General features: G+C 32.4%; 1 protein-coding gene across 2 annotated transcripts in view; it reads left to right on the forward strand.

The window, feature by feature from the left end:
• Nucleotides 1-25,091, forward strand: part of Smchd1 (structural maintenance of chromosomes flexible hinge domain containing 1) — a 154,982-nt gene that overhangs the window by 75,302 nt on the left and 54,589 nt on the right. For both annotated transcript variants that reach the window (XM_026394534.2, XM_026394535.1), the window contains exons 20-29: nucleotides 634-778; nucleotides 7,967-8,063; nucleotides 10,054-10,126; nucleotides 12,116-12,255; nucleotides 13,091-13,225; nucleotides 15,000-15,227; nucleotides 17,519-17,667; nucleotides 18,644-18,732; nucleotides 19,787-19,905; nucleotides 22,791-22,958. In XM_026394534.2, coding sequence (XP_026250319.1) covers nucleotides 634-778; nucleotides 7,967-8,063; nucleotides 10,054-10,126; nucleotides 12,116-12,255; nucleotides 13,091-13,225; nucleotides 15,000-15,227; nucleotides 17,519-17,667; nucleotides 18,644-18,732; nucleotides 19,787-19,905; nucleotides 22,791-22,958 — 1,343 coding nt within the window. The remainder of the gene's footprint in view (nucleotides 1-633; nucleotides 779-7,966; nucleotides 8,064-10,053; nucleotides 10,127-12,115; nucleotides 12,256-13,090; nucleotides 13,226-14,999; nucleotides 15,228-17,518; nucleotides 17,668-18,643; nucleotides 18,733-19,786; nucleotides 19,906-22,790; nucleotides 22,959-25,091) is intronic.

The raw sequence follows: 25,091 nt of genomic DNA on the forward strand, positions 1-25,091 counted from the left end.
TCTGCATGTTTGGGGGTAGGCTGTAGCATTTGCATTTCTAATGTATCCTAGGGATGGTGAAAACTACTAGAGACCACACTTTTAGAATAGCTGTGTTAAGGCATCAGTGGTAGAACACAAGTTTACCATGAGGCCCTAGGTTAGGTCCCCAGCACAAGGAAAAAAGAGAGAGAGAGAGAGAAAATAGCTGATATAGGAGATTTTAAATGTATTCTGAATTTTAATTCTTCATTGCATGCTTTACAAGTAATTTCTCATAATCAGCTTCTCTATTAAACTCATCAAATCCTTTTATAGCTGTTCAGTATATTGTGTTTTTTGCCTTAGAAATTTTTTCTTGTGATTAAACTTAAAAACATTCTTCATCATATTCTAGTTTCTGAGATAAACATCTATTTCTACCTCTACTTTTACTTTTATATAGTTGTGTGACAAAGTTCTAATTTTACTTTCCCATATGGATTGTTAATAGTAGTTAAAATTTACACAGATTTAAAATGCCATCTTTATCATAGTGTAACTCCCCATAATGAATGTCTGTTTCTTACCTCCAGTGAATTTTCTGACCTATGAATTTACCTTCTTTCTTTCTTTCTTTCTTTCTTTCTTTTTTAATCTTTATTTTTGTTAAAGAGGGCAAGCCAGAGAAATTTTCTTTTGGTCTTCTGGATCCTCCTTTTCGTGTTGGAGTTCCATTCAACATCCCTTTGGAATTTCAGGATGAATTTGGTCATACCAGCCAACTAATAACTGATATTCAGCCAGTTCTTGAAGCAAGGTAATTTGAAATATTGATTTATTCGTCTTTTTATATTTGTTAACCATTCATTCTTTTTCTAAGTTTAAATTATTTCTGTGAGGTTAATTTCAATGTTGTCATTTAAAATGTTTGGTGAATTTTCTGACGTTTGGTGATTTATTTGGCCCAAACTCTCTTCTGAGACTGCAATGTCATATATAAATTTAGGTCTTAATCCATTTGCTTTTGCAAGTATGATATGATGTCTTCCTGGCAATTTTTTTTAGTTCTTGTTTATTTAGAAGTTATGCCGTTCAAACTTGATGGGATTGTAATTTATTTTGGTGTTTTAAGCAGTGAAATTGATATTTCCTGTCCTTCCTTAAAATTTGCCTGTATTTAATGATATAATTGCCCTATATCAAAAAATAGCTCTTAATAGTATGTCACTTGATGTCATTGAATATGTTCATTATTTCCTATTACCTTTTTTGAGATGCTTAGTAAGAAATTCCTGAAAAAAAGAGTCTTAAGAGGATAACTTGTGATTCTAAGCAGTTGTTTATTTATAAAACATAATAATAATAATATCAGTTATTTCTTTTTGCATTAGCTGCCAAAATTCTCTTTTTGTTTTATTTTTATGATGCTAGGGCTCAAACCTAAATAAAGCCTTATGCATGCTAGGCAAGTACTCTACCTCTAAGCTTACATCCCCAGGCCTGTGCCATCTTTTCATGTATACTTCCTTTTATTGTCTCTATGTATTTTTCCCCTTGTGGTGGAACTTTTTACTTTTAGTTATTTGAACATGTATTATATTCTAGGTACCTGGTAGCTAAAATAATAGAAATGAATAAAAAGGACACTTGCCTTCCAGAAGCTCATAGACCTGTGAAATAGAGCTATATCTAGAATATGCCTTGGTGAAATTCTTGAAAAGCAATATCTACTTACAAAAGAAAATCAATGAATTTTTTGTTGTTTTATGTTCCTTTAAGTTGCAAAAGGTCATTTTTTTCTCTTTTTGACATATTCATTTGAATATTAAATAGCACTGGAAGATTTCAATAAACATGTATTTTTAAATAATAAAACAGTAAAGGTATCTAATTACAATTAAATAATATTTAAAACATCTTTAAAAGATTTTTTTTTTTAGTTGTAGATGGACACAATATTTTATTTATTTATTTTTTTTTTTAAAGAGAGAGAGAGAGAATTTTTAATATTTATTTTTTAGTTTTCGGTGGGCACAACGTCTTTGCATGTGGTGCTGAGGATCGAACCCGGGCCGCATGCATGCCAGGCGAGCGCGCTACCGCTTGAGCCACATCCCCAGCCCCTATTTTATTTATTTTTATGTTGTGCTAAGGATTGAACCCAGTGCCTCACACATGCTAGGCAAGCACTATACCACCAAGCCACAACCACAGACCACAAATGATAATATTAATGCATTCATGTATACCTCTTATCTTTTATAACTTCTTTATCTATGGTAGGATACTCTTATTTATGAAGTCTTCTTCATATATACACACATAGTGATAGTTAAGATTTTGGACATTTAAAAATTTCTTAGTGACATGATAATGTGAATTTATCTTCAAGAGAGGATGACTATTAAATGGGTAGGTTCCTTGTTTTCAGAGTTATTTAATTTTTTAAATAAATTGTTCATGTATATGCCTTAAAGAATCAAGTTAAGTGAATTAAGTCAATGGGCATGGTGGCACATGTCTACAATCCTAAGGATTCAAAAGGCTGAGGCAGGAGAATCACAAGTTCAAGGCCAGCCTGGGCAATTTAGCAAGACCTTGTATCAAAATTAAAAATAAAAACCCAGTCAGTATTTTCCCAGTATTGAGGGGAAAAAAACCCCAAAGGGCTCCCATCCCTTTCTACTTTAACCATGATTTACTTCTCAGAGAACCTCTTTCAGCTTTCTTGCTTGATTCTTCTGATTATTACCATATATCTAAGTAAATTTTATATTGGTCCTTGATTCTTCAGTTTTAGGTGTTATCTCTACTTAATGGCTATGGAAGATTAGGACATACTGTCTTATTGTCACCTCCTTTAAAATAACTATCTCTTGTTTCCTCTTTCTTTAGTGAAGTTATATTCTGGTTTGATCAATATTTACTATATAATACTAATATAAATTCTAGTCAGTGTTACTACTGTGTTGTTACTGTACTTTTTTGTTGTTGTTTCCTAAGCTTATTACAGATTAAACCATAAACTCTGAAATTGTCTTTTACAACTGTCTAGTTTCTTTTCAAGATATTTAGATGTAGCCAGGCTTGGGACACACACCTGTAATCTCAGCAACCCAGGAGACTTGAGGGAGGAGGATTGCAAGTTCAAGGACAACCTCAGTAACTTAGCAAGATTCTGTCAATAATAATAATAATAATAATAATAAAAGAAGTACCTCTGGATTCAATCCCCAGAACTGGGAGGGGAGAGGGAAATACATTTTAGGTACACAGATAGTCCATTGGCTTCATATCCTTGGAGACAGTTCCCTTTGAGCATGTGATAAGGACTAGTCTGGAGTAAATGTTTCTATGCTTTGACAGTTTTCTTTCTGTAATCTTCTTCCATTTTCATCCAGGGGACTTCCTTTGTCTGTCTTCGGTGTTTGGGAAATAATTAAACCAAAAAAAAAAACCCTTTTCCTAACCTAGAAAACTTCTTAACAAAGGTAGAAGAGAAAGAAAAAAGTTATATACATAACATTAAACCAGCGTGTGACCAAAGCAGCCAAGCTAAAGAGATTTGTAGCCCAGTTTGGTGGCACATTGATATAATCCCATCAGCTAGGGGGATGAAGGGGAGTGGCTGAGACAGAAGGATTGCAGGTTCAAAGCCAGTCAGCAACTTAGTAAGACTGTAAGCAACCTAGTGAGACATTTGTCTCAAAATTAAATTATAGATGCTTGGGATGCGGCCTGAGGTTAAGCACCTCTAATTCAATCTCTGGTACCAAAAACAACAACAGCACCCCCCCCCCAAAAAAAAAACGTGAATACAAAGAAATCTTACCCACCCCACCTGCCCTTTGTTGGTGGTACCTAGGGATTCACCATGTGAGTAAAGGTCTTTTGAGACAGGATCTGACTGAGCTGCACAGGCTGACTTTGAACTACTGATCTTCCTGCCTTAGCCTCTCATGTAGCTGGGATTAGATGTATGCACTACCATGCCCAGGTAGGAATTTTACTCTTAAGAGGAATACAACCCATTACGTTCATGCTTTCAAGATAAAAGTGTTAAAATTTGTGGCATCTTTATGACAGGAGGTAGGATTTGCAATTTGGAGTCACAAAACAGTTGAAATTCATCCCATATTCTCCCAGACTAATGGAAAGTAGGACATTATCTTCTTTCATTACAGTTCAAGGAGATGGTTCTTGGTGCTTAAAGAAATACTCCAGAGTTGTGAAACTATATTAGTTTTATTTTATTTAGCATTTAGATCCTTTCATGGATCTCCAATATTTAAAAAAAAAAAATCTCATGCCCCTTTGTATTTGCTGAAGCACATCCTTCGTTGGTTTCCTGAGGAAAGGGTTCATGTGAAGTAAAAATTCTTCTGTGAAATGTTTTTCTTTTATCCTGATATGATAGATTAAATTACAAGTCAGAAACTTTTTCCATTAGAATTATAAAAGCATTATACTTGATTCATTTTTACTTGTTAGCATCCCTGATAAATTTAAACGTCTTTTTGTTCCTTTTACATGTTTCCTGTTCTTTCTCTCTCAAAGCTTATAAAATCTACTTTTCATTCTCAGTTTCATTCACTGTGAAATTTTACAGTGATTTGTCTTTTTATACGTCTCTTACTTTTTTTTAAGTACTTTATTCTGATCATCTCTCATCCTGTTTTCTGTTTGTAGAATCCTCATTTATTGAATATTGGACCTTCTGGGACGACTCTGTGATTTTCTTAATTTTCTCAATCATTTTATATTTGTATTTTCTGATGGATTTTCTCAACTTATCTGTATACCCTTTCCATTGAGAGTATTTCTTTCTGCGATCAAATTTTTTGATTTCCAAGAATTTGTCCTGGTTTTCTGAATGTTATTTTAAAGAGCCTATTCTTGTTTTATGAATGTAATGTTTTTTTTACTCATAAGTAAATGGTAGATCTTTTATCTATACAGATACTGTTTTCCCCAAGTTAGTTGCTTTTTTTTTCCTACTCCCTTTTCTTTAGATATATGGTAGTCATTGACCATCTGCTTGTAAATAAGTAATTCTTTTTTGTTTTTTTGCTGCACCGAGGATTGAACACAATGCCTCATATATGTCAGGCAAAGCGATCTACCATTGAACCACATTCCCAGCCTAATAAATAAGTAGAGAACTGAAATGTGGATGGATGAATCTGGAAGTAGAAGTTATTGAACTGGTAGCTCCACTATGGGATTATCTGTCAGGGGAACTTTGTTGGGAGTAAGGAAGAACCTGGTTGTGAGTCTTTAGGTCTTTTTTCACCCCTTGGGCTGGGTAGTTTCCTTAAAGAAAAATCTTTGATCTCTGTAATTCCAAGCCAGTCAAAGAACAGAGATAGAGTGGGAATTGGATAAATGGGGGGTTTTCAGAATCTACATGCATTCATTTAGAATTATCCTTTCCATTCCTTTTTCTCTCCTTCAGTTAATCTGCTGCTCCTAGTTTATCAATCTTTGATTTTAACCTTTTCAAAGAGCAGTCTTCCAGTCATCTACCAGAGGTGGAGAGGGGAAATTTAGGATCTAAACTTTCATCACTTTCTTTTCTTTTTTTAAATTGTGGATGAACTTTTTTTTTTTTTGTATTTATTTATATTTATGTGGTGCTGATAGTAGAACCCAGTGCCTCACACATGCTAGGCAAGCACTCTACCACTTAGCTACACCCCCAGCCTTCAGTCTTTAATGTTATCCTTTACTCCTGCTTCTAAAGACTCCTAGTACTACCCATTCCTGAGTGGTACCTGGAAATTAATTCCCCTTGTCTATCCTATGTTTTAGCAAATAAGATTTTCTGTCCTTAGCAGTGCATGTTGGCACAAGACCATAATCCCAGTGGCTTGGGGGACTGAGGCAGTAGGATTGTGAGTTCAAAGCCAAGTCTATAACTTAGTGAGACCTGATCTCAAAATAAAAAGGTCTAGAATGTGGCTCAGTGTTAAGCACCCCTGGGTTCATTCCTTGGTACTCAAAAAAGAAGAAGAAGAAGATTTGAAGATTTGGTGTCCTTGTTTTTTTTTTTTTTCCTACCTTTTCCTTATGTTTGCTTTTAATAATAAATAAAAGAAATCCTTTGCTTTCAATATTAGTGAGATTTTAAGAGACAATGAAAATAGATGTGTTTAACATGCTACCTTTCCTAGAGAGTTATTATCTTGTATGGCACTTTTACTTTTTTTTTTTTCCCATCAAACAAGGCTTTTTGTTAAATAAAAATCATGGGAATCAGAGTTTTGGACTAGGGTTCTGCTGTAGGCCCCAAAAAACCAAGCTAAAAATCAAAATGGAGTTATTCATCTTAAAGTCCCAGTAAACAAGTGATCTAAATTTCTGAGAAACTAGGATTAGAGAGAATACCATCCACATTTCCCATGCAAGCCTGTTTAAATTGGCATGATAATGAAGTTCCTTTGATCATAATCCTCACATTAAAAAAGTAACAGGAAATAATCTGATGTTAACTAGTTATTTCCCTATCATTCTGTCTTATCCTTTTCCTACAGGAAAAGTAACTTGCCTTTTATTTTTGTTTCTGCTTGCTTTATTCCTTGTCTACAAAATCAGCCTCCTCTGCTGTGCTTATTGGAACACTTATTTTGTTGGAATGAAACAAATAGAATGAAGGTGTTGCCTACCTACAATCAAATATAGAGTCAATTAAGATCCTTAAATTGGGGCTGGAATTGTGGCTCAGTGGTAGAGCGCTCACCTAGCACTGGCAGGACCCGGGTTCGATCCTCAGCACCACATAAAAATAAAGGCATTGTGTTGTGTCCCTCTCCACCTAAAAATTAAATATTTTAGAAGAAAAGATCCTTAAATTGTTGTCATTTTTAAATCTTCCAGTCTATTCAAAAGTACTTATATTATATTAAATACTTATATTAAAAATGCTTCAGAAAATTAGGCCTTTTCCTCCATCATGGTATATTTTTTATTTTTTTCCCCCTTTTCTTACCTGAGAGTGAAATTTTAGTCAATAGGTCTACATGTGGTTGGTTGAAGCTGATTTAGGAATCAAGTTGCTCACAACAGTAGATTAGGGGACCTCTCCATATATTTTAACCAGCTTATATCATGACAAGACTCTGGTTATTTAGACTTTTTCTAAAATTGTCAATAATTTTAATAGGTTCCAAAAATTCTCCAAAATTCAACTGGATGAAAAATTTCAAAGAATTCATAACAAATGCTTAAGATATCCTTAACCTGAGTTTAAATTTTTTACTGTGTTTATCTATGCTTATAAATGCTTGCTGGATCAGTTTTCTGTGAGAGCCAGGTGTAGTAGTACGTACCTATAATCCCAGCTACTCAGGAGGCTGAGGACTGTAAGATCAAGACTAGCCAGGGCAACTTAGTGAGACACCCCGTTTGAAAATAAAAAATAAAAGACTTTGGGTTGTAGCTTAGTGTTAGCGCACCCTTAGTTCAATCCCTAGTACCATCAAATAAATTGGTTAATTAAATAAAAATTGAAAAGTGGGATTTAAGGATCTTAATTGACTTTATATTTGATTGTAGGTAGGCAACACTTCATTCTATTTGTTTCATTCCAACAAAATAAGTGTTCTGTTTATTACCTCTTATTTTAATATTATTTTGTTATTTCAGCACAGTGGTGCATGCCTGTAATCCTAGCCATCCCGGAGACTAAGGCAGTAGGATCAAAAGTTCAAAGCCAGCCTCAGCAAAAACAAGGCATTATAAGCAACTCAGGGAGACCCTGTCTCTAAATAAATACAAAATAGGGCTGGGCATGTGGCTTAGTGGTTGAGTGCCCCTGAGTTCAATCCCCAGTACCTAAAAATAAAAATAAATAAAAGATCTAAGGATGTGACTCAGTGGTTAAGCACTCCTAATACCAAGAAAAGAATTATTTATTACTAAAATGAATTAAACATGCCAATGTCATATTTGCACCTTATTCATAGGTAATAGAGGAGAACTTTTAAAAATGCTTATTTTTTTCCAGTGGTTTATCTTTACATTATGAAGAAGTAACCAAAGGACCAAATTGTATAATTCGTGGTGTTACAGTTAAGGGTCCTGTAAATTCTTGTCAAGGCAAGGTAAGCATTATACATAAATGTTATAATACTTGTCATTTGTTTCTTCTATAGTAAAAATGAAATTGAAAAATTTAATATCAAATGAGCTGTTTTGTAAACAACACTAGACAGTATTATTGAGTGGTTAGGAATTAATTAGCATCATGTCACTTTACTTACTAGTTTTATTTTTAAGAAAAATTGGCACCATCATTACTATAGTTTTTTAAAATTTGTGAATTAGATGTTTTTCTACTGTCTTTATCTTCATTTTTTTCAACAGTTATCCAGTGGAACGTTGTTTTTTCTCTTTTTCTGTTCATTTTATAGTATTTTTTCTTAAACAAAAATGATAGAAGTTTGAGAAACTTAAGCTTATGCCTTTAAATATAATTGGTTTGGTATTCAGATGAAGGTATTTGGTTAGGGATATGGTTAAGAAAGGAAAATACATAAACTACATAAGGTACCTTTTCAATTAGGTCTATACAGTAGCTATTAGAGACTATTGTAGCTAATATCTTAAATAATTTATTACCTTTTTAAATACTATATCATTTACCTTTAGTATATACTTAAAGTTATTCCTATTAGATGGGGCTATCCCTACCAGACTGGGCACAGTGGGGCAGGAGGATTGTGAGTTCAGAGCCAGCCTTAAGCCCCTAAGCAACTGAGTGAGACCCTCTCTCTAAATAAAACATAAAAATGGGGTAGGGATGTGGCTGAGTGGTTAAGTGCTTCTGAGTTAAATCCTGGGTACTGCTCCTCTTCCCCAGTATGATTTTCAAAAGAGCATGTTGGGATTGGGGGTATATATAGCTCAGTGGTAGAGTAGCATGTATAAAGCCTGGGTTCAATTTCCAACCATGGAAAAATAAAATAAATTTTAAATAGAGCATGTGAATTTCTTCATGTATTGCAGACAGTACATCCCCAATCAGAAATGTTCCAATATCTGAAGCTTTTTGAAACATATATGATGCCACAATGTAGAAAATTCACGCCTGACCTCAATTGATACATTATAGTGAAAACATGAGCACACGAAAAACATTGTATAAAATTATCTTCAGACTATGTATATAAGGTGTATATGAAACGTAAATGAATTTTGTGTTCAGACTTGGATCTCATCCCTCTTTATGTATATGCAAATATTTCAAAATACTAAACACTTTGGTCCCAAGCATTTGGATAAGGGATTCAACTTAGTATATACTATTTTGTAGCCAAGTTGCCTGGTCTAGCCTCATCTTACAAGTAACTGGGAGCATAGGCACGTGCTGCACATCTTCCGAATTAAAGTTTTCTAGAAATAGAAACTCATGACACATTTAAACTTTGTAATGTAAACTTGCTAAAAAGATTACTATATTTAAAAAACTTTTTTTTAAATAACTTTAGATTTTCAGAGGACTTTAAATATAGTAGTTATATAGAAAGTTACTCTATAAACATCTTTAAAAACCTCATATTTATCAATGACAGAAAGTTAACACTGATATAATTAAGAGAACTACAGTCTTTATTCAAATGTATCAAGTAATTAGTAATTTTTTGTTCAGAATCTAATCTAAAATACTACACTACATTTAGGAATTTCTAGATTTTTTTTCTACTTATTAAATTTCTCATTTTTGTAATATTCATCTTTGATTGAAATAATTATTCACAGTTGACTTTTTGAGTTTAAAGACAATTGTCTACAAGAAAGCCAGATAAATCAAATTTTTCCTTTTGAGTCTCTTGCATATATATGATAACATTAGCAAATAGATTTCTATAATGATAAGGTAATAAAAGTATAAACAAATCAGAATTGAGACAATGAACCAAGTATGTATTTGAATTTGGTTTAATTTTTTCTGGTACTTTCAGTTTCTTTTTTATATGTTACATTTTAATAATACAGAATTCAATTGGTGTCACTGTGGCATATTTGTACATGTAAATAAAGGACTTTGATTCATATTGAGTTTAATTTTTTTCATTTTTTTTTCCCCAACAGAATTTTAACCTGAAGGTTATTCTGCCAGGTTTAAAAGAAGACTCACAGATTTTGAAAATTAGATTACTTCCTGGTAATATTTTAAGAAATATATCTAATAACTTATTTTAAATGATATTCTTAAAATTTGTGATGATACTAGAAAGTTGGAGTTTGGGGCAGGTTGGTAATGATATAAATATTGAAAATACATTGGATTGTCAAATAGCACTGACAGAAATGACCAGTAAAAAGAAAAACATGTACAAATACGTTAGTGAAGTTCTAAAAATAGTCTTAGGAGAAAAATTTGAATATTGACAATGTTTTAGGTAATTTTTCCTAGGTATATAGTTATTAGCTTTATGTTAAAAACTGTGCTGTTCTTTATTTTTTCATGATACAACTCTTTCATATTTTAAGAAGAGAAGTTTCTGATTTTATTTATTTAATTTGATATTGACAACACAAAAAACTAAAATTGCATAAAAATTACATAAGATAGAAAATGCTGACTAATTTGAGAGGCAATCTGCTGTGGAGATTTAAAGAGTTTATTCTAGAAGCAGCCGTTTTGAATTTGTATTTAGGTTACACTTGATCCTGTGCCTCAGTTTCTTTACACATAAAATGAAATATATGCTCTCAAAGGGCTGTTGTGAGAATTCAAAAGTTAGTAAAGGTAGTTCTCCCTTGCTGGTCTTTTGTAACTGATTGGAAGACACAGTGCATGAGTTTTCATTATCAGTACTGTGCAATGAGAGAACTGCCTATCCTTGTGAAACACTTAGAATAGTACTTCACTTGAAAGTTTTAGCTCTGATATTAACAAACCTTAATCATATCTTCTTTTGTTACCTTTTGTACTATTTTTAAGCAAAAGGGAATAAATTTTCTTATTGGCTTTCACAAATCCAAATTATATGAATTTTCCTCTAAGCATTCATTGAAAAAGAAGTGAAATTTGGCACACTGGTAGAAGTATAAGAAAAAAAATGTGTTAATTAAGTACTTGTTATGCTTTATTATAGAGCTTAGCTAAACAGTATAGATTTGGGCACTAAAATTCTTAGTAATTAGATGTTTCTGCATTGTTTTTGGAATTTGAGAGCAAAAATGGTAAAAAGGAAATAGATAGATGGTATGGTAAAAAAAAGTGTCAAGCGGTTTAAAATTACAAACTACAATTTAAATCTGAGTCTGCTACTCATGTCCTTGACAAAATAGTTAATCTCTCTGGATTAAGTATTTTCCTTATTTAATCCTTAGGTTAATTCTATGTAGTTGTTTTCTCATCTATAAAATGGATCTGATAATAGTACCTTCTTCTTTTAGATTTTTGTGAGATTTACAGTTAGAATAGTGCTTAATTAAAACTTAACACAGTGTCTGGCACATGTAGTAAATAAAATATTAACATTATTACAAAGTAAAATAAGTGTTTCTAATGACTGTCTTTATATGCGTGGATTTACCAGTATTTAACACAGATTGAATTTTAAAATATTAGTGATTATGGAGTAAAATCAGTATACTGCAGAGGTATAAACCCTTTTTTTATTAATCTTCCAGGAAACTTGTGGTATAACTTGCTTATGGACATTGGAAGTAGTGAGCAATCTAATAAGTAAATCACTTGGTTATATCAATACAAGAACTCATCTTTTGAATGCCTGAAAAGAGCCTATCATTATTTGTGCTTGAGAAGTCAGATATTGTGTAAAGTTAAAGATCACAAATAAAAAGTAGTTTGATAAAATTTAATTTTTCTTCTTGAATACTTTTTGTACCTCAATCCTTTTAAGATTTTACCTACTCAGATGATTTCTAGCATGAGTTATCATTGTCATAGTTTCTAGCATAAAACTAAGCCTAGACATCAGACATTTTTATTATATAGTTGAGATAGCTTTCATCACATGTAGAATCTATGCGTTTTGGAGACAGAAATTATTAAGCTTGGACATTGCTTAGCTTTTGCTTGATTGTATTATTTATAAAATATCAAATCATTGTTTCTTTTGATGTTTCAGCACTTGAGTTTTTAAAACCTGTGTATTTTATTGTATGATTTTTCTGTTAGGTCCCCCTCGTCATTTGAAAGTGAAACCTGATTCTGAAATTTTAGTTATAGAAAATGGAACAGCTTTCCCATTTCAGGTGGAAGTTCTAGATGAATCAGACAACATAACAGCACAACCAAAACTGATTGTCCATTGTAAGGTAAACTTGTTGTGAGACAAGAATATTTATAGGCTGTTTTTTAAATCCCATGGTAGTAGTAAATGGCAATAACTACATTTTTAAACTACTTTATAGTAAGTCTTAACATGATTGTTGGAGAAATTTGTGGGAGCTCTTATTGCTAATACTTTCTCAGTAATCCTAAACCAATGAAAGACACCAGCTTTGCCCAGTTTCAGAACGAGATTTGTGGATGAAAGTTTCCTCCTCTCTTCTCCCTTTCTTTCATCCCCATTTAAGGTGAAGTATTTTATTTGTACAGGCCGAATACAAATGTCTGTCAGGATTAGCAGTGGATGGATAAATGAAGGTGGGTAAAAAGACCACAGAAACGGAAAGGAAACCCAACAAAGCATAGTAAAAAAGAAAAGACTAGTGATTGAGAATGTTGGTTTTCCTTCTGAAAGAAATAGCTTTTACTTAGCATTGTAGAAAATTATTCTTTATGTACAGAAATTCTCTAGATTGTTTATTTATTTATTTATTTATGTATTCATTTATTTGTTTAGTTTGGGACCTGGGATTAAACCCAGGGTACTGTACCGCTGAGCTACATTGCCAGTTCCTCTTTATTTTTTGAGACAGTGTCTCACTAAGTTGCTGAGGCTGTCCTTGAACTTGAGATTCTCCCGTGTCATTCTGATTATAGGTCTGCATCACCATGCCTGGCTAATTCTGTAGAATTTTGAATTTAGAATTTTCCAATTTATACCCATAAATAGTAACTATAGTGAATCATTGGAAATTTTGATTAATTATTAAATACTCAGTTACATTTGTTAGGGTTTTGAATTATGTTTCATCCTCCTTATAGTTTTCAGGTGCTCCAAACCTTCCAGTCTACACAGTGGATTGCAGTAGTTCTGGAACCAGTATTTTAACAGGATCTGCAATTCATGTTCAGAATATTAAAAAAGACCAGACACTTAAAGCAAGAATTGAAATACCTGTAAGTTGTCATTATTTATTAATATTATTGATTGTTAAAACAATTAGTCTTTAACAGATTTATACCATTTTTTATAAATATATAGTTTTTTATTAGTATTTCCACATTAAAGGATTTTGTTATAACCTATATAACCTACTAATAGAATAGTTCTTATTGCAAATGCATCATGGCTGATGGTGAAGACACAATGGAGGAGGGCACTATGCTGAATGGGATAACAAATAAATGAAATATGTAAATGTGTCGTCCCCCCCCCCCCCGTGTGTATATGTGTGTGTGTGTGTGTGTGTACGCGCGCCACGAATTGAACCTAGGGGCATTTACCCACTGAGCCACATTTCTAGCCCTTTTTATTTTTCATTTTGAGACAGGGCATCACTAAGTTGCTTAGGACCTCCCTAAATTGCTGAGGCTGGCCTTGAATTTACAATCCTGCCACAGCCTCCCAATCTGCTGTGATTACAGGCATGCACCACTATGCCTAACTTAAATGTGATTTCTTAGTAATGGATATGGTTGGGAGATAACCTGATCAACCTATTAACTCATACTTGTCTGCCGATTATACAACAATTATTAGTAATCTTGAGCCTCAAGGAGTAAAAGATAGAGGACTTGCATTTTTTTAATCAGAAGAAGATTACTCAGTTTTATTCTTGTTTTCAGGCTGATTATATTTGATAAATCTTATTCATTTCTTTTATGCATTAGTATAGACAACATATTTTTGAGCAAACTATCTTCTAGAATGTCAGGAAGTATAGGACTTAGAGAAGAATCTGAACTTGGAGGCAAGAGTAATAAGTAGGAGTTATGTGAATACTAAAAAACAGCAGTAGGTAGAAGACCAAGAGTCCAAATCACTTAAATCAAATAACAAGGTATATTTTCTAATGAGCAATTATAAAATCTTATCCAAAGGCAATTCCTCAAAGTTTAAGGAGTCAAGCAAGTAAGATAAATTTCTAATAGATTGCCTGATAGTCAATGAAGTACAAATTTTAAATATATTATCAGTCACGTGAATGGATTTCCATAGGAATGGCTGCAACTAGATGAAGAAGTAGATGAATTAAACAAGGTAAAGGTAAAAAGTATTTTAGAGTTAAGCTTATTTTAAACTTAGTGTATGCTGTGGAATGTAGTGAGATTATGAAATAATGATGTCATACTTTTGTGTACTTAAAATCAATTTATATAGCATAAACCAGTTCTTCACTGATCTGTGGAACCACTGGCATGCTAATAATAATTGATATTTTTCCAATATATTGATCAGTTCAGCCTTCAGTTCATTTAGGTTTCTTTGGCTTTATGCATCCAGGTTTCTATGTTCATTTACCCAGTGTGTTATCAACTAGTAAAATATAGAAAGCTTCAGTGTAACCCATTATAATCAAATAATAAATTGTTTAGTAACTTTCAAGTGATGGTCACTGAATCTGTGACATAGTAAAAATTTTATAAGTTTACAGTACTTTTAAAATAAATTCAGAAATGAGGGGGAAGAAATCCTTTTAGTACAAATATACTTATTATTGGTTTTAAGAATGTAACCAAGGCTGTTTATAACTTGATGGTGTAAAACATGGAATTATTAATAATATAATGAACTTAATGACAAACCCTATAAGTGTAACCGTATTTATGATGATCATCCATAATTTTGAAACTAAATTCTTCAGCAATGTAATGGATTTCACTACTAAATTTTTTAAGTTTTTAGTAGAGATGCCACTAAGTACATGATTGTATTTTTCTCTCTTCCTAGAGCTGTAAAGATGTGTCACCTGTGGAGAAGACGATCAAGTTGCTTCCTAGTAGCCACGTTGCACGACTTCAGATATTTAGTGTAGAGGGACAAAAGGCAATCCAGATCAAGCATCAGGATGAGGTTAATTGGATAGCAGGGGATGTTATGCGTAATCTTATTTTTCAAATGTATGATGAAGGAGAAAGAGAAATCAACATAACATCAGCTTTAGCAGAAAAAATTAAAGTAAGTATCTCAAATTGGTTATTTGCAAGAAGTTTTTTTATTTTGTTTTGATTTTGGAGGGGTGGGGTATGGAGATGGAACCCAGGAGTGCTTAACCACTGAGCCACATTCTGCAAACCTTTTTATTTTTTGTTTTGTGACAGGGTCTCACTAAGTTGCTGAGGCTGTTTTGGAACTTGTGATCTCCCTGCCCTCAGCCTCCCAAGTCACTAGAATTCCAGTTCTGCACCACCATGCAAGCAGGTGGAGCATAAGCAAGAAGTTTTATGGGTAGTCTCTAAGAAGCAACTTAGAGAAAATGACTATTATTTAAAATTCTGGGCTGAGAAAGTTTTTTCAAGGACTATAATGAAATGCAGGTGATTCACATGTGAGAAACTTGTACTTAGAAAAATTATTTTGACCCTTAATCAAAATTTCTAGGTTTTGGCATTTTATTTAGTTATATACTTTTTCATCAAATGTAAATCTGCAGTCATAATTTCTGCCTTTTCCATGCAATGTATTTATAGATATTCTGAAGGTATTAAACAAATGGAAGTGTTGAAAAGCCATCAGTGAAATAATATTGTTAACTACAGAGCCTTTATTGGCCATTTGAGATTGATATAGCTATCATATAAATCTAACTTTAAACTTAGATTGGATTGAATGTGCATGGTGAAACAACATATCAATGAACAGGGAACAAAATCTATTAATATTTTGTCTACTTTCAGCCTTCTGTAGTTGTGATTTTTAAATCATCAATATCATAATATTATCTTATAGTATATGCTACTATATGGAGCATATTATTATTTTTTACCACATACATTTTTTAAAAATATTCATTCCTCAGGTGTAGATGAACACAACACAATGCCTTTTATTTTTATGTGGTGCTGAGGATCGAACCCAGCTCCCGCCTGTGCTAGGCAAACACTGAGCAACAATCCCAGCCCCCACATAAATTTTTTACCATATAAATTAGACAGCTCTGTGGCATTCTCCTTTTGGTTGACTGAAATTATATTGGGCAATTTATGCTTGCTTCTTTCAAAGTCCATTGAGTTCTGCCATAATAAGACACGGGCATTTCTCAAATGCACTGTGCCGTCCAGAACCATGCGGTAAAAATCACAAGGCTTATGGGGAAAATGGAATTAGAGGCACAACACTCAAACTTCATTAGTAACCCATTTAAAAAGGAAGGAGCCTAAAACAAGTGGCAAAATATAAACAGAAATGCATATGTGAAGAAGTACATAAATACTTTAAAAATACAGCAGTTTTCTTTGCTTGCCAGAGTTACTGGAAAGATAGTGAATACTACTGTTTTCTTAAGTTAAATGTATAATTTTTACAGAGGTTTTATAGTCTTTAGAGAATTAAGCCAAGATTGAGGGAAATCAGTTTGAATTGAGAGGGCAGCACAGCTGGGATAAGAGGAGAAAGGCTTTGTCCTTTCTATATAATTCCTGCTTGCCTCCATATAGTAGCATATACTATAAAACAATATTAGGATATTGATGATTTAAAAATCACAACTATTTTGGGGCTAGGGACGTGGCTCAAGCGTTAGCGCGCTCGCCTGGCATGCGTGCGGCCCAGTTTCGATCCTCAGCACCACATACAAACAAAGATGTTGTGTCTGCCGAAAACTAAAAAATAAATATTAAAAAAATTCTCTCTCCTCCCCCCCTCTTAAAAATAAAATAAATAAAAATCACAACTACAGAAGGCTGAAAATAGAATGTTAAGCTAAAAATTCTTAAAAGGATTCAATTTAAAAGTACGACAGAGTAGCATAATCAATTTGAAGAAGTATGAATTAAGTAATAAATTAAGTAATTCAAAGAATATAAAATTTAGAGCTTAAAACATCCAAGAAGAGATTAAGACCAAAAGATGACCAGAAAGGAAATTACATTAATGGATATGACTTTCTTTTTCTCATCTTGCTATATAAAGGTCCACCCAGGTCTTATTCAAAGCCTTTATCCATACTTCTTTGAATTGATCACATTATCTGAGCTATAGGGTTTTTTCCCTCTTTTTCTTGTAGTTTTAAATAATAATGACAGTGGTGTTAATTTTGTGGCAGAGTTCTAAAGTAAGAACTTAATTTTTTTATTACACTGAAAGTTATGGCACAATAACAGCAAAGACAGTACTTTTTTTCCCCCCCCTGTCATCCTAATAAATAACCAGAATCATTTTTGACATAAAAGGACTCTCTGTCTCTCCTTGGGGTTAGAAGTTTAAACAAATTAGACTGTATATTCTTAAATAATGCTATTATTTTCTAGGTTAATTGGACTCCTGAGATTAACAAAGAACACTTGCTACAGGGTCTGCTTCCTGATGTACAAGTACCAACATCTGTAAAAGATATGCGCTATTGCCAAGTTTCATTTCAAGATGATCATGTGTCTTTGGAAAGTGCATTTACAGTAAGGTTTGTGGACTTAGTATATTTTGAGATACTTTAAAATGTGGCATATGTCATAAACATTTCTCTTCAATGCAAACATGTGAAAGTTGTTTATGAGATAAAAATATTGCAGTTTCAATTAAATATGGGTAGGTTGTCTTTGGAATAAAGCTTCACTGTAAATGGTGATTAATTCTTATCATGATTATAACCCTGCATTCATTGAATTTGCCCTCTAATAACTGAAAGAACAAAAACTTTCATTAAAGGAAAGTCTTCCATTTTGGAAACAACAGTGAAAACATCTCCAAAATGACAATGGCATAAAAAAAGATGCAGAGTGATCAGTGTGATGTTTAAAAGGAAAAATTCTTTTTTTGGTTATTGATGACTTTAGGCTGATTCCAATCATAGTTATTATGAAGAACTCAGAAAAGGGAAAGGCTTATGTAAATATGTAAAAACCTATCATCTTCCCGGCCTATCAATTCCTTGGCCACCTCTTTTCTAGTGATCTCTTGCATTGTAATTCCTCTACCTGTTTCCATAATATTTCCAGCACTTAGATCAGCTCTGAATTTGAAATAAAATCTTTGGATTTATCACTTTTCTGACCATAACCAATTCTCTTGATGAGTTGTTCTTACCCATTTATTTTCTCACTGCACTGTTGTTTTAATTTCCTTTTAATTTAACTATGACATAAATAGTTTTTAAAAATATTTTTTTTCCTTGTATGAATTGAAGAGAGGTCCCAATCTGATTTTTCAGTGCACTTTTGTCATAATTTTTTTTTAATCCCTGTATCAGTACTATATGACTTTAAGTATTTTTAGAGTTAATAGCTATACTTTATGAGTTGAAGAGGTATTTGGAAGGATATCTTAATTTTATTAAGTTTTATAAGGTTATATATATATTGCTCTTTGGAATATTGGAACTACTTTAAAATTTTTTTCTACAGTTAATGGTGTAACTAAAGCCTTTTAAACAATTTCAGACCACTTCCTGATGAAGCCAAACATTTAAAATGTGAATTAAAGGGGGGAAAAACAGTACAAATGGGCCAAGAGCTTCAAGGAGAAGTAGGTTAGTATGGCCTTCTTTCTTTCTTCTGTGGTGGTTTTTTTACATTAGTATTTTTTTTTTAATTTTTAGTTATACATGGACACAATATCTTTATTTTGTTTATTTTTATGTGGTGCTGAGGATTGAACCCAGTGCCCCACATAAGCAAGGCAAGCGCTCTGCCACTGAGCCACAATCCCAGCCCTTACATTAGTATTTTAATAGGCATAATCTGAAAGGCAAGTTTTTTTAAAAAATATTTTTATTTATTCATTTTTATGTGGTACCGAGGATTGAACCCAGGGCTTCATGCATATGAGGCAAGCGCTCTACCACTGAGCCACAATTCCAGCCCCCGAAAGGCAAGCTTTGACATCTATTCAAAATCGATTTAGCAGCTAGACACGAAGGCACATACTTGTAATACCAGGTACTTGGGAGGCTGACGCAGGAAATTCAAAAATTTGAGGGCAGCCTAGGCAACTTAGCAAAACCCTGTGAAAAATTTAAATAAGGAATCTTAAAAAAGGTAAGGGATATAGCTTAGTGGTACAGCAAATTTTGCTAAAATTGTGCCCCACTGCCACCAAAAAATAAAAATTAATTTGACCTTTTGTCAGAAGAAATAATAATTAAGTATAGAATAAATGTATTCCTATGCAGCCTGTTCATTCATTATATCTAAAAAATTACATAATATTAAATATTTTCTTTAAATTTTCATGGTAAAAAACCTGATTAAGGGATGGGTTTGAGCTGTGACTCAGTGATAGAGTGCTTGCCTAGCATGCACGAGAACCCTGGGTTTGATCCCCAGTACCACCGAAAAAGTAGAAAGAAAGAAAGCTAGCATATTAACATCATGTTAAATATATAGTTTAAATGTTCTTATGTAGATTTTGATGTATTAATTTTTTAATGATTATAAAAGAAATGAGCGTACTCATTTAATGCCCACAATTACTTATGTAAGAGAACAAAGTTAAAATTTCTAAGTATGTTTTAAGTATGTCATATATATTTATATCTTGTATTAAAGAGATAACACAAAGATAAAACTGTTTTTCTTTTTAAGTCCTAATAGTTACAGATCAGTATGGAAATCAGATTTCAGCATTTTCACCAGATTGTTTATCTGCTTTGTCAATTGCTGGGGTTGGACTTGATAACTCAAATTTGAAAACAACTTTGCAGGTAAGGCTACTTTCTGTAACAGTTTTTTCAGACCTTTTTTTTTTTTTATGTATAAAAAGCACTGGGGGAGAAAGGAGAATATCTAAGAGGTGTGACTTGATTTTTCAAACTTCAAAGTCATAAAAGCAAAACTTATATAATGAAAATTTGCAGTTATGCAAAAGTGGAATAACAAAAGTTATTCTTGTGTTCCCCTCACTCAACTTTAGTGATCATCACGTCTTTCTATATCATATCATCTTGTAGCAAATTATAGATATTATATCATTTCTCCATAAATATTTTGCATATGTATATATATTTGTATTATGTGTAGTGACTTTTCAAATAGCTTATTAAACTTCTTACTCACAGCCTGCATTAAACAGGATACCAAGGAGAAAACTTATTGTTAAAATTGGCCACAGTTAATTCAGCCTGAAAAATAAAAGCCCTGATTGGGGGGCTGGGATTGTGGCTCAGTGGTAGAGTGCTTGCCTGGCATGCTTGGGGCACTGGGTTCGATCCTCAGCACCACATAAAAGTAAAACAAAGATGTTGTGTCCACTGAAAACTAAAAAATAAATATTAAAAAATATTCTCTCTCTAAATAAATAAATAGATAAGCAGAATAAAGGTATTGTGTCCATCTACAGGTAAAAAATAAACTTTTAATAAAAAATTTAAAAATATAAACCCTGATGACATTCTTATAATTTAAAACAAACAAGCATGATTGGAGAAGTCAAAGGTGACTTTAGGGAAGAGGACATTCTGGAGTTGTGTCTTCAAGGAACCTGCCAGGCCAGCATGAGTGAGAGTGTTCTCTCAGGTCTAAGTGAAGTTGAATTTATGTATAACATTGACCTTCTTAAGATTTTTCCTCCACTTTGAGCTTTCATGACACTTTTCATTTGACAGATTAATCACAATAGCCTTGTTGTTGCCCTTCCCAAGTAGTTTTTATAATTCTGCTAATCTGTTATAGCTATTATTTTCTGATTTTCAGAATGGAACTATGACTATATTGGAGCCCTGCTGAACAACTTTTAATGATGTTTTTTGTACAGTGATAAAGTCTGTTCTTTAACTTTGAGGTTCTTTCCTTACCTAACTTTAATCCCATGTGCAAATGAAATGAGAAGTAAATGTACTTCTATTGTTATTCATACATAATCCCTGCTTCCTAACTCTGTGCACAGGTTCTATCCTCTCTCGCCTAATTGCTATTAAATTGTAACCTGTCTTTCTACATCTTCAGTTTCCCTCTGTATTTTGGATTGAACTCAAAGGCACTTTACCACTGAGCTACATCCCCAGACATTTTTTTTTATTTTGAGATAGTCTCTAAGTTACTAGGATGTAGCCAAGTTGCTAAGGTTGGCCTCAAGCTTGAGATCCTACAATACTATTATATTTAAAGTCTATTGCTTTAGTTAGTCTGCAATACCTTATAATATTCCACTTAGTATACTCACAACTTTCTCCCTTCCCCCTTACCCTCCATAGCTTTTTATTCTACAACCAAGTGAACCTCTTTCAGCTTTCTATTATTTTACAACCAATACATACTCTCCTGGCTCATGTTCAGAAATTTATATTTAATTCTGTTTGTACTGACCCATAATTGTAAATGCGATTTTGTTTTCAAGATTTGAAATAAAATCAGAACAAATTCCAACATGACTTTAAAAAGGAATCATCTCTTATTTATGATGTTAAATGTACAATCCTATGATAAGCTTCATATATTTTGAATTTTGAATATGTTTTACTGATGAATATCTATTTGATTTGTTTTCTTCATATTGAAAATTTTGCTAAACCATGGGGTTTAAGGGAGATTAGTTTGGATTATTGCAATGTTTACTTTACCTAAAATGCTGTATAAACATTTGTTCTAGAATATAAAACTTGAAATTTTATCTCTGATTTTTAAATTTTGATGAAGTGTATTTCTACTTAGAGGAAATGTAAAATGATTACGTCATAAAGGTCAACTATTAAAATATGAATACTATAGTATCATATAGAGTCAAAGCCCCTACCCTTGGAGATCACCTTGACAAGGGTATGGCTTGTAATAGATAAGAAGAAAGTGATAAGAAAAATAAAAAAGAGAAGGTGATAGTGTGCCATTATGTAAGGTATCATATATGCAAATAATTAAAGAAAAGCCATATAGATATCTGATACATACTGTTGCAAACTGAGGAAAAGAACACAAGTATAAAGGCTGTTATCTGGCAGCAGACACTTGCTTGGCTATTTGGGTAACAGAAAAGAAGCAGTACAGATTATTGCTAATCCAAAATCTGGAAAACTCTGAAATCTGAAACTTTTTGAGTACTGAAGATGACATGCAAAAAGTTTCACACTTTGAGGTATTTTCACATTGGAACAATTCAACCAGTCAAGTTTATACAAATATTTCATAATTGAAAAACTAAAATCTGAAGTACTTTTGGTTCTCAAGCACTTTAGATAAGCATTTCTTTCTGTATAAGGAACAGGAAAATTAGGAAATGATAAGGTAATATGTAGCCAAAACCTTTCAGATTTGCTAGGTACAGTGACACCTAATCCTAGGGTTCAGGAGGCTAAAGAAGATAACAAGATCAAGGCCAGCCTGTCTCATAATAAAAAGTGAAAAAGAATGGGTTCAATCTCTCATAAAAAAGAAACAAACAACATTTTAGATTCTACCCTACCAAAAGAAAGAAGGAAATTCAGTTTCCCCTTGTTTTAAAGTAAAATTTATGGTATGCCGCTGTTGGCATAATGTTTATCATTATATACCCAGAAACATCTATGGACTAATGACAAAACATTTAACTTAAATATAATTTTTTTTTTTAACTAAGCAATATCACCCTGTCTTTTTTTCAATGTACTTTCCTCACTAGGAAAACACACAAAGTATAAGTGTAAGAGGGATCAAATTTATTCCAGGTCCTCCTGGAAATAAGGATCTTTGTTTTACTTGGCGTGAGTTTTCTGACTTTATTCGAGTTCAGCTAATTTCTGGACCTCCAGCTAAACTTCTCCTTATAGATTGGCCAGAACTAAAAGAGGTAAGCAACTTCATATATTGGAAAAAGTTTAATATTACATAGCTTGTTAATTTCAGATTGTCAGGGGTTAATGGATCAGAATAGATATATCTTGTTGTTAAATAACAACTAATGTGAAAGTAACAATAACAAAAGAGCAAGGTAATGCAAAGCTTAATGTTTCCTTATTTAATTGATCACCATGTCTTAATTTGCTAATATAACAAATATAATAGTTCAGGTCTTAAAAACTGCATTACAGGAATTTGCAAACATGCAGAAAAATTAAAAATACCATAATGAACCTCAATATTCAGTTAACCCAGTTTTATTGGTTACTGATTTTTGCCAATTACTAATTTAAAAAATTTGAGTGGAGTTTTTAAAAAGCATATCCTAGACATAAGGTCATTATACCCATATATATTTTAGTATGCCAACCTATGAAAGTACTTAAATCTTAGAACAGTAATTTTACAAATATCTGCCCAATTTTACCTTTAAAGTTTTTTTATTGAATTTTAGAATTCTAATTTTATTTTTTAACATTTTTATTTATTTTTAATTGAGAATTGCCAATTATATACGTTTATTATGTATAATATAGCTTTTGAAATATGTATTACATTGTTTATTGGCTAAATTTAGCTAATTATATATATGATCTCACATCTTGTGAGAACATTTAAAAATCTACTCTTTGCAATTTTCAAAAATACATTATTAACTAGTCACCATATTGTCCAATAAATCTCTTGAACTTAGACATCCTATCTGAAATTTTTGTGACCTTTAATAGAATAATTTTAAAATGTTCGAATTCTAGCACTCAGTTATGGTATAGCAGGCTTTAATTATTGATGTGACTTACACTTTTTTTAAAAGAAAGTGAGTTCACTGACCCATAGTAGTAGGTAAAATGATTTTAGTAAAGAAGCAAGCTGTATAAGAAAATTTACATGCCTGTGCCCCACTGTGATGTTTCCCTTTTTGATTTGTGAATTTAAAAAACAGGAAAAAAGTGGTTATGCTAGTGTACTTTAAAAAAAAATTTTTTTTTTAAGAGTGTGTTGAGCAAGGTATTTCACTGAAAAGCCAATGGGAGTGTATGTACTGTGTAAATTCAAGCATTTTTGTGGCTATTGTTACCAATCAGCAACTTGTTAATATAGTTGACTATATTATAGTGCTTTTCAGGTGGGAAAAATCTTACTAACATGTTTATCTTTTTGTGTGATTTTGAGGGGGGAGACTGTAAAAATAATGTCAGCTTGTTAATTTGTTACAAGATTTATTTGTAGATAGCATAATAATTCAGGAACTTTAAAATAAAACATAAAACGAATTTATTCATCTGTTAGTCATGTGTTTTGTATATCCATAAGACTGGAAAAATTATCACTTTGTATCTCATTTTCCTAATTTAATTCTTGACTCACCCTCTTCCCATAGAAAGTAAGTACAAAGTGGAACTGACATATTAACCTAGTAAAATAATTTTAAAAATAAATATATAAGTATCTACATAAATTATTAGAAAACTCAAATTCTGAAATGTTAAATAACATACCAGTTTGACAGAAGGCCTGGAGATGCAGCTCCTTTTTTTCACAAACATTTAATTTTGGAAACTGACTTTTTGTACTATTTCCCAGAAAATTTCATTTCTGCTGGCTTGGGGTATGGTTGCTTACTGTGCTAGGTGTGGCACATACCTGTACTCAAGGAGGCTGAGTTAAGCGGACCAAAACTTTGGGGCCGGCCTGAGCAAGTCAGCAAGACACAGTCTCTGAATAAAACTTTTTATTTTTATTTTTTTATTTTTTTAATATTTTATTTTTTAGTTTTAGGTGGACACAATATCTTTATTTTATTTTTATGTGGTGCTGAGAATCGAACCCAGTGCCTCACGCATGCTAGGCAAGCATGCTACCACTTGAGCCACATCCCCAGCCCCCGAATAAAACTTTTCAAAGGACTGGGGTTCAGTGTAAGAGCATTTGTCTAAGATTTATGACAATCTTGGGTCTGATTCTTGGTACTGCAAAAAAAAAAAAAAATGTCATTTACTGAAAGATATCCCCTTTAAAAGTAGTTAGGAATACTTTTAAAAGTTAGGATATAAAAGTAAGGTGGATAATTATTTGTGATAAG

Source organism: Urocitellus parryii, chromosome 13 (assembly GCF_045843805.1).
Source record: "Urocitellus parryii isolate mUroPar1 chromosome 13, mUroPar1.hap1, whole genome shotgun sequence".
NCBI lineage: Eukaryota > Metazoa > Chordata > Mammalia > Rodentia > Sciuridae > Urocitellus > Urocitellus parryii.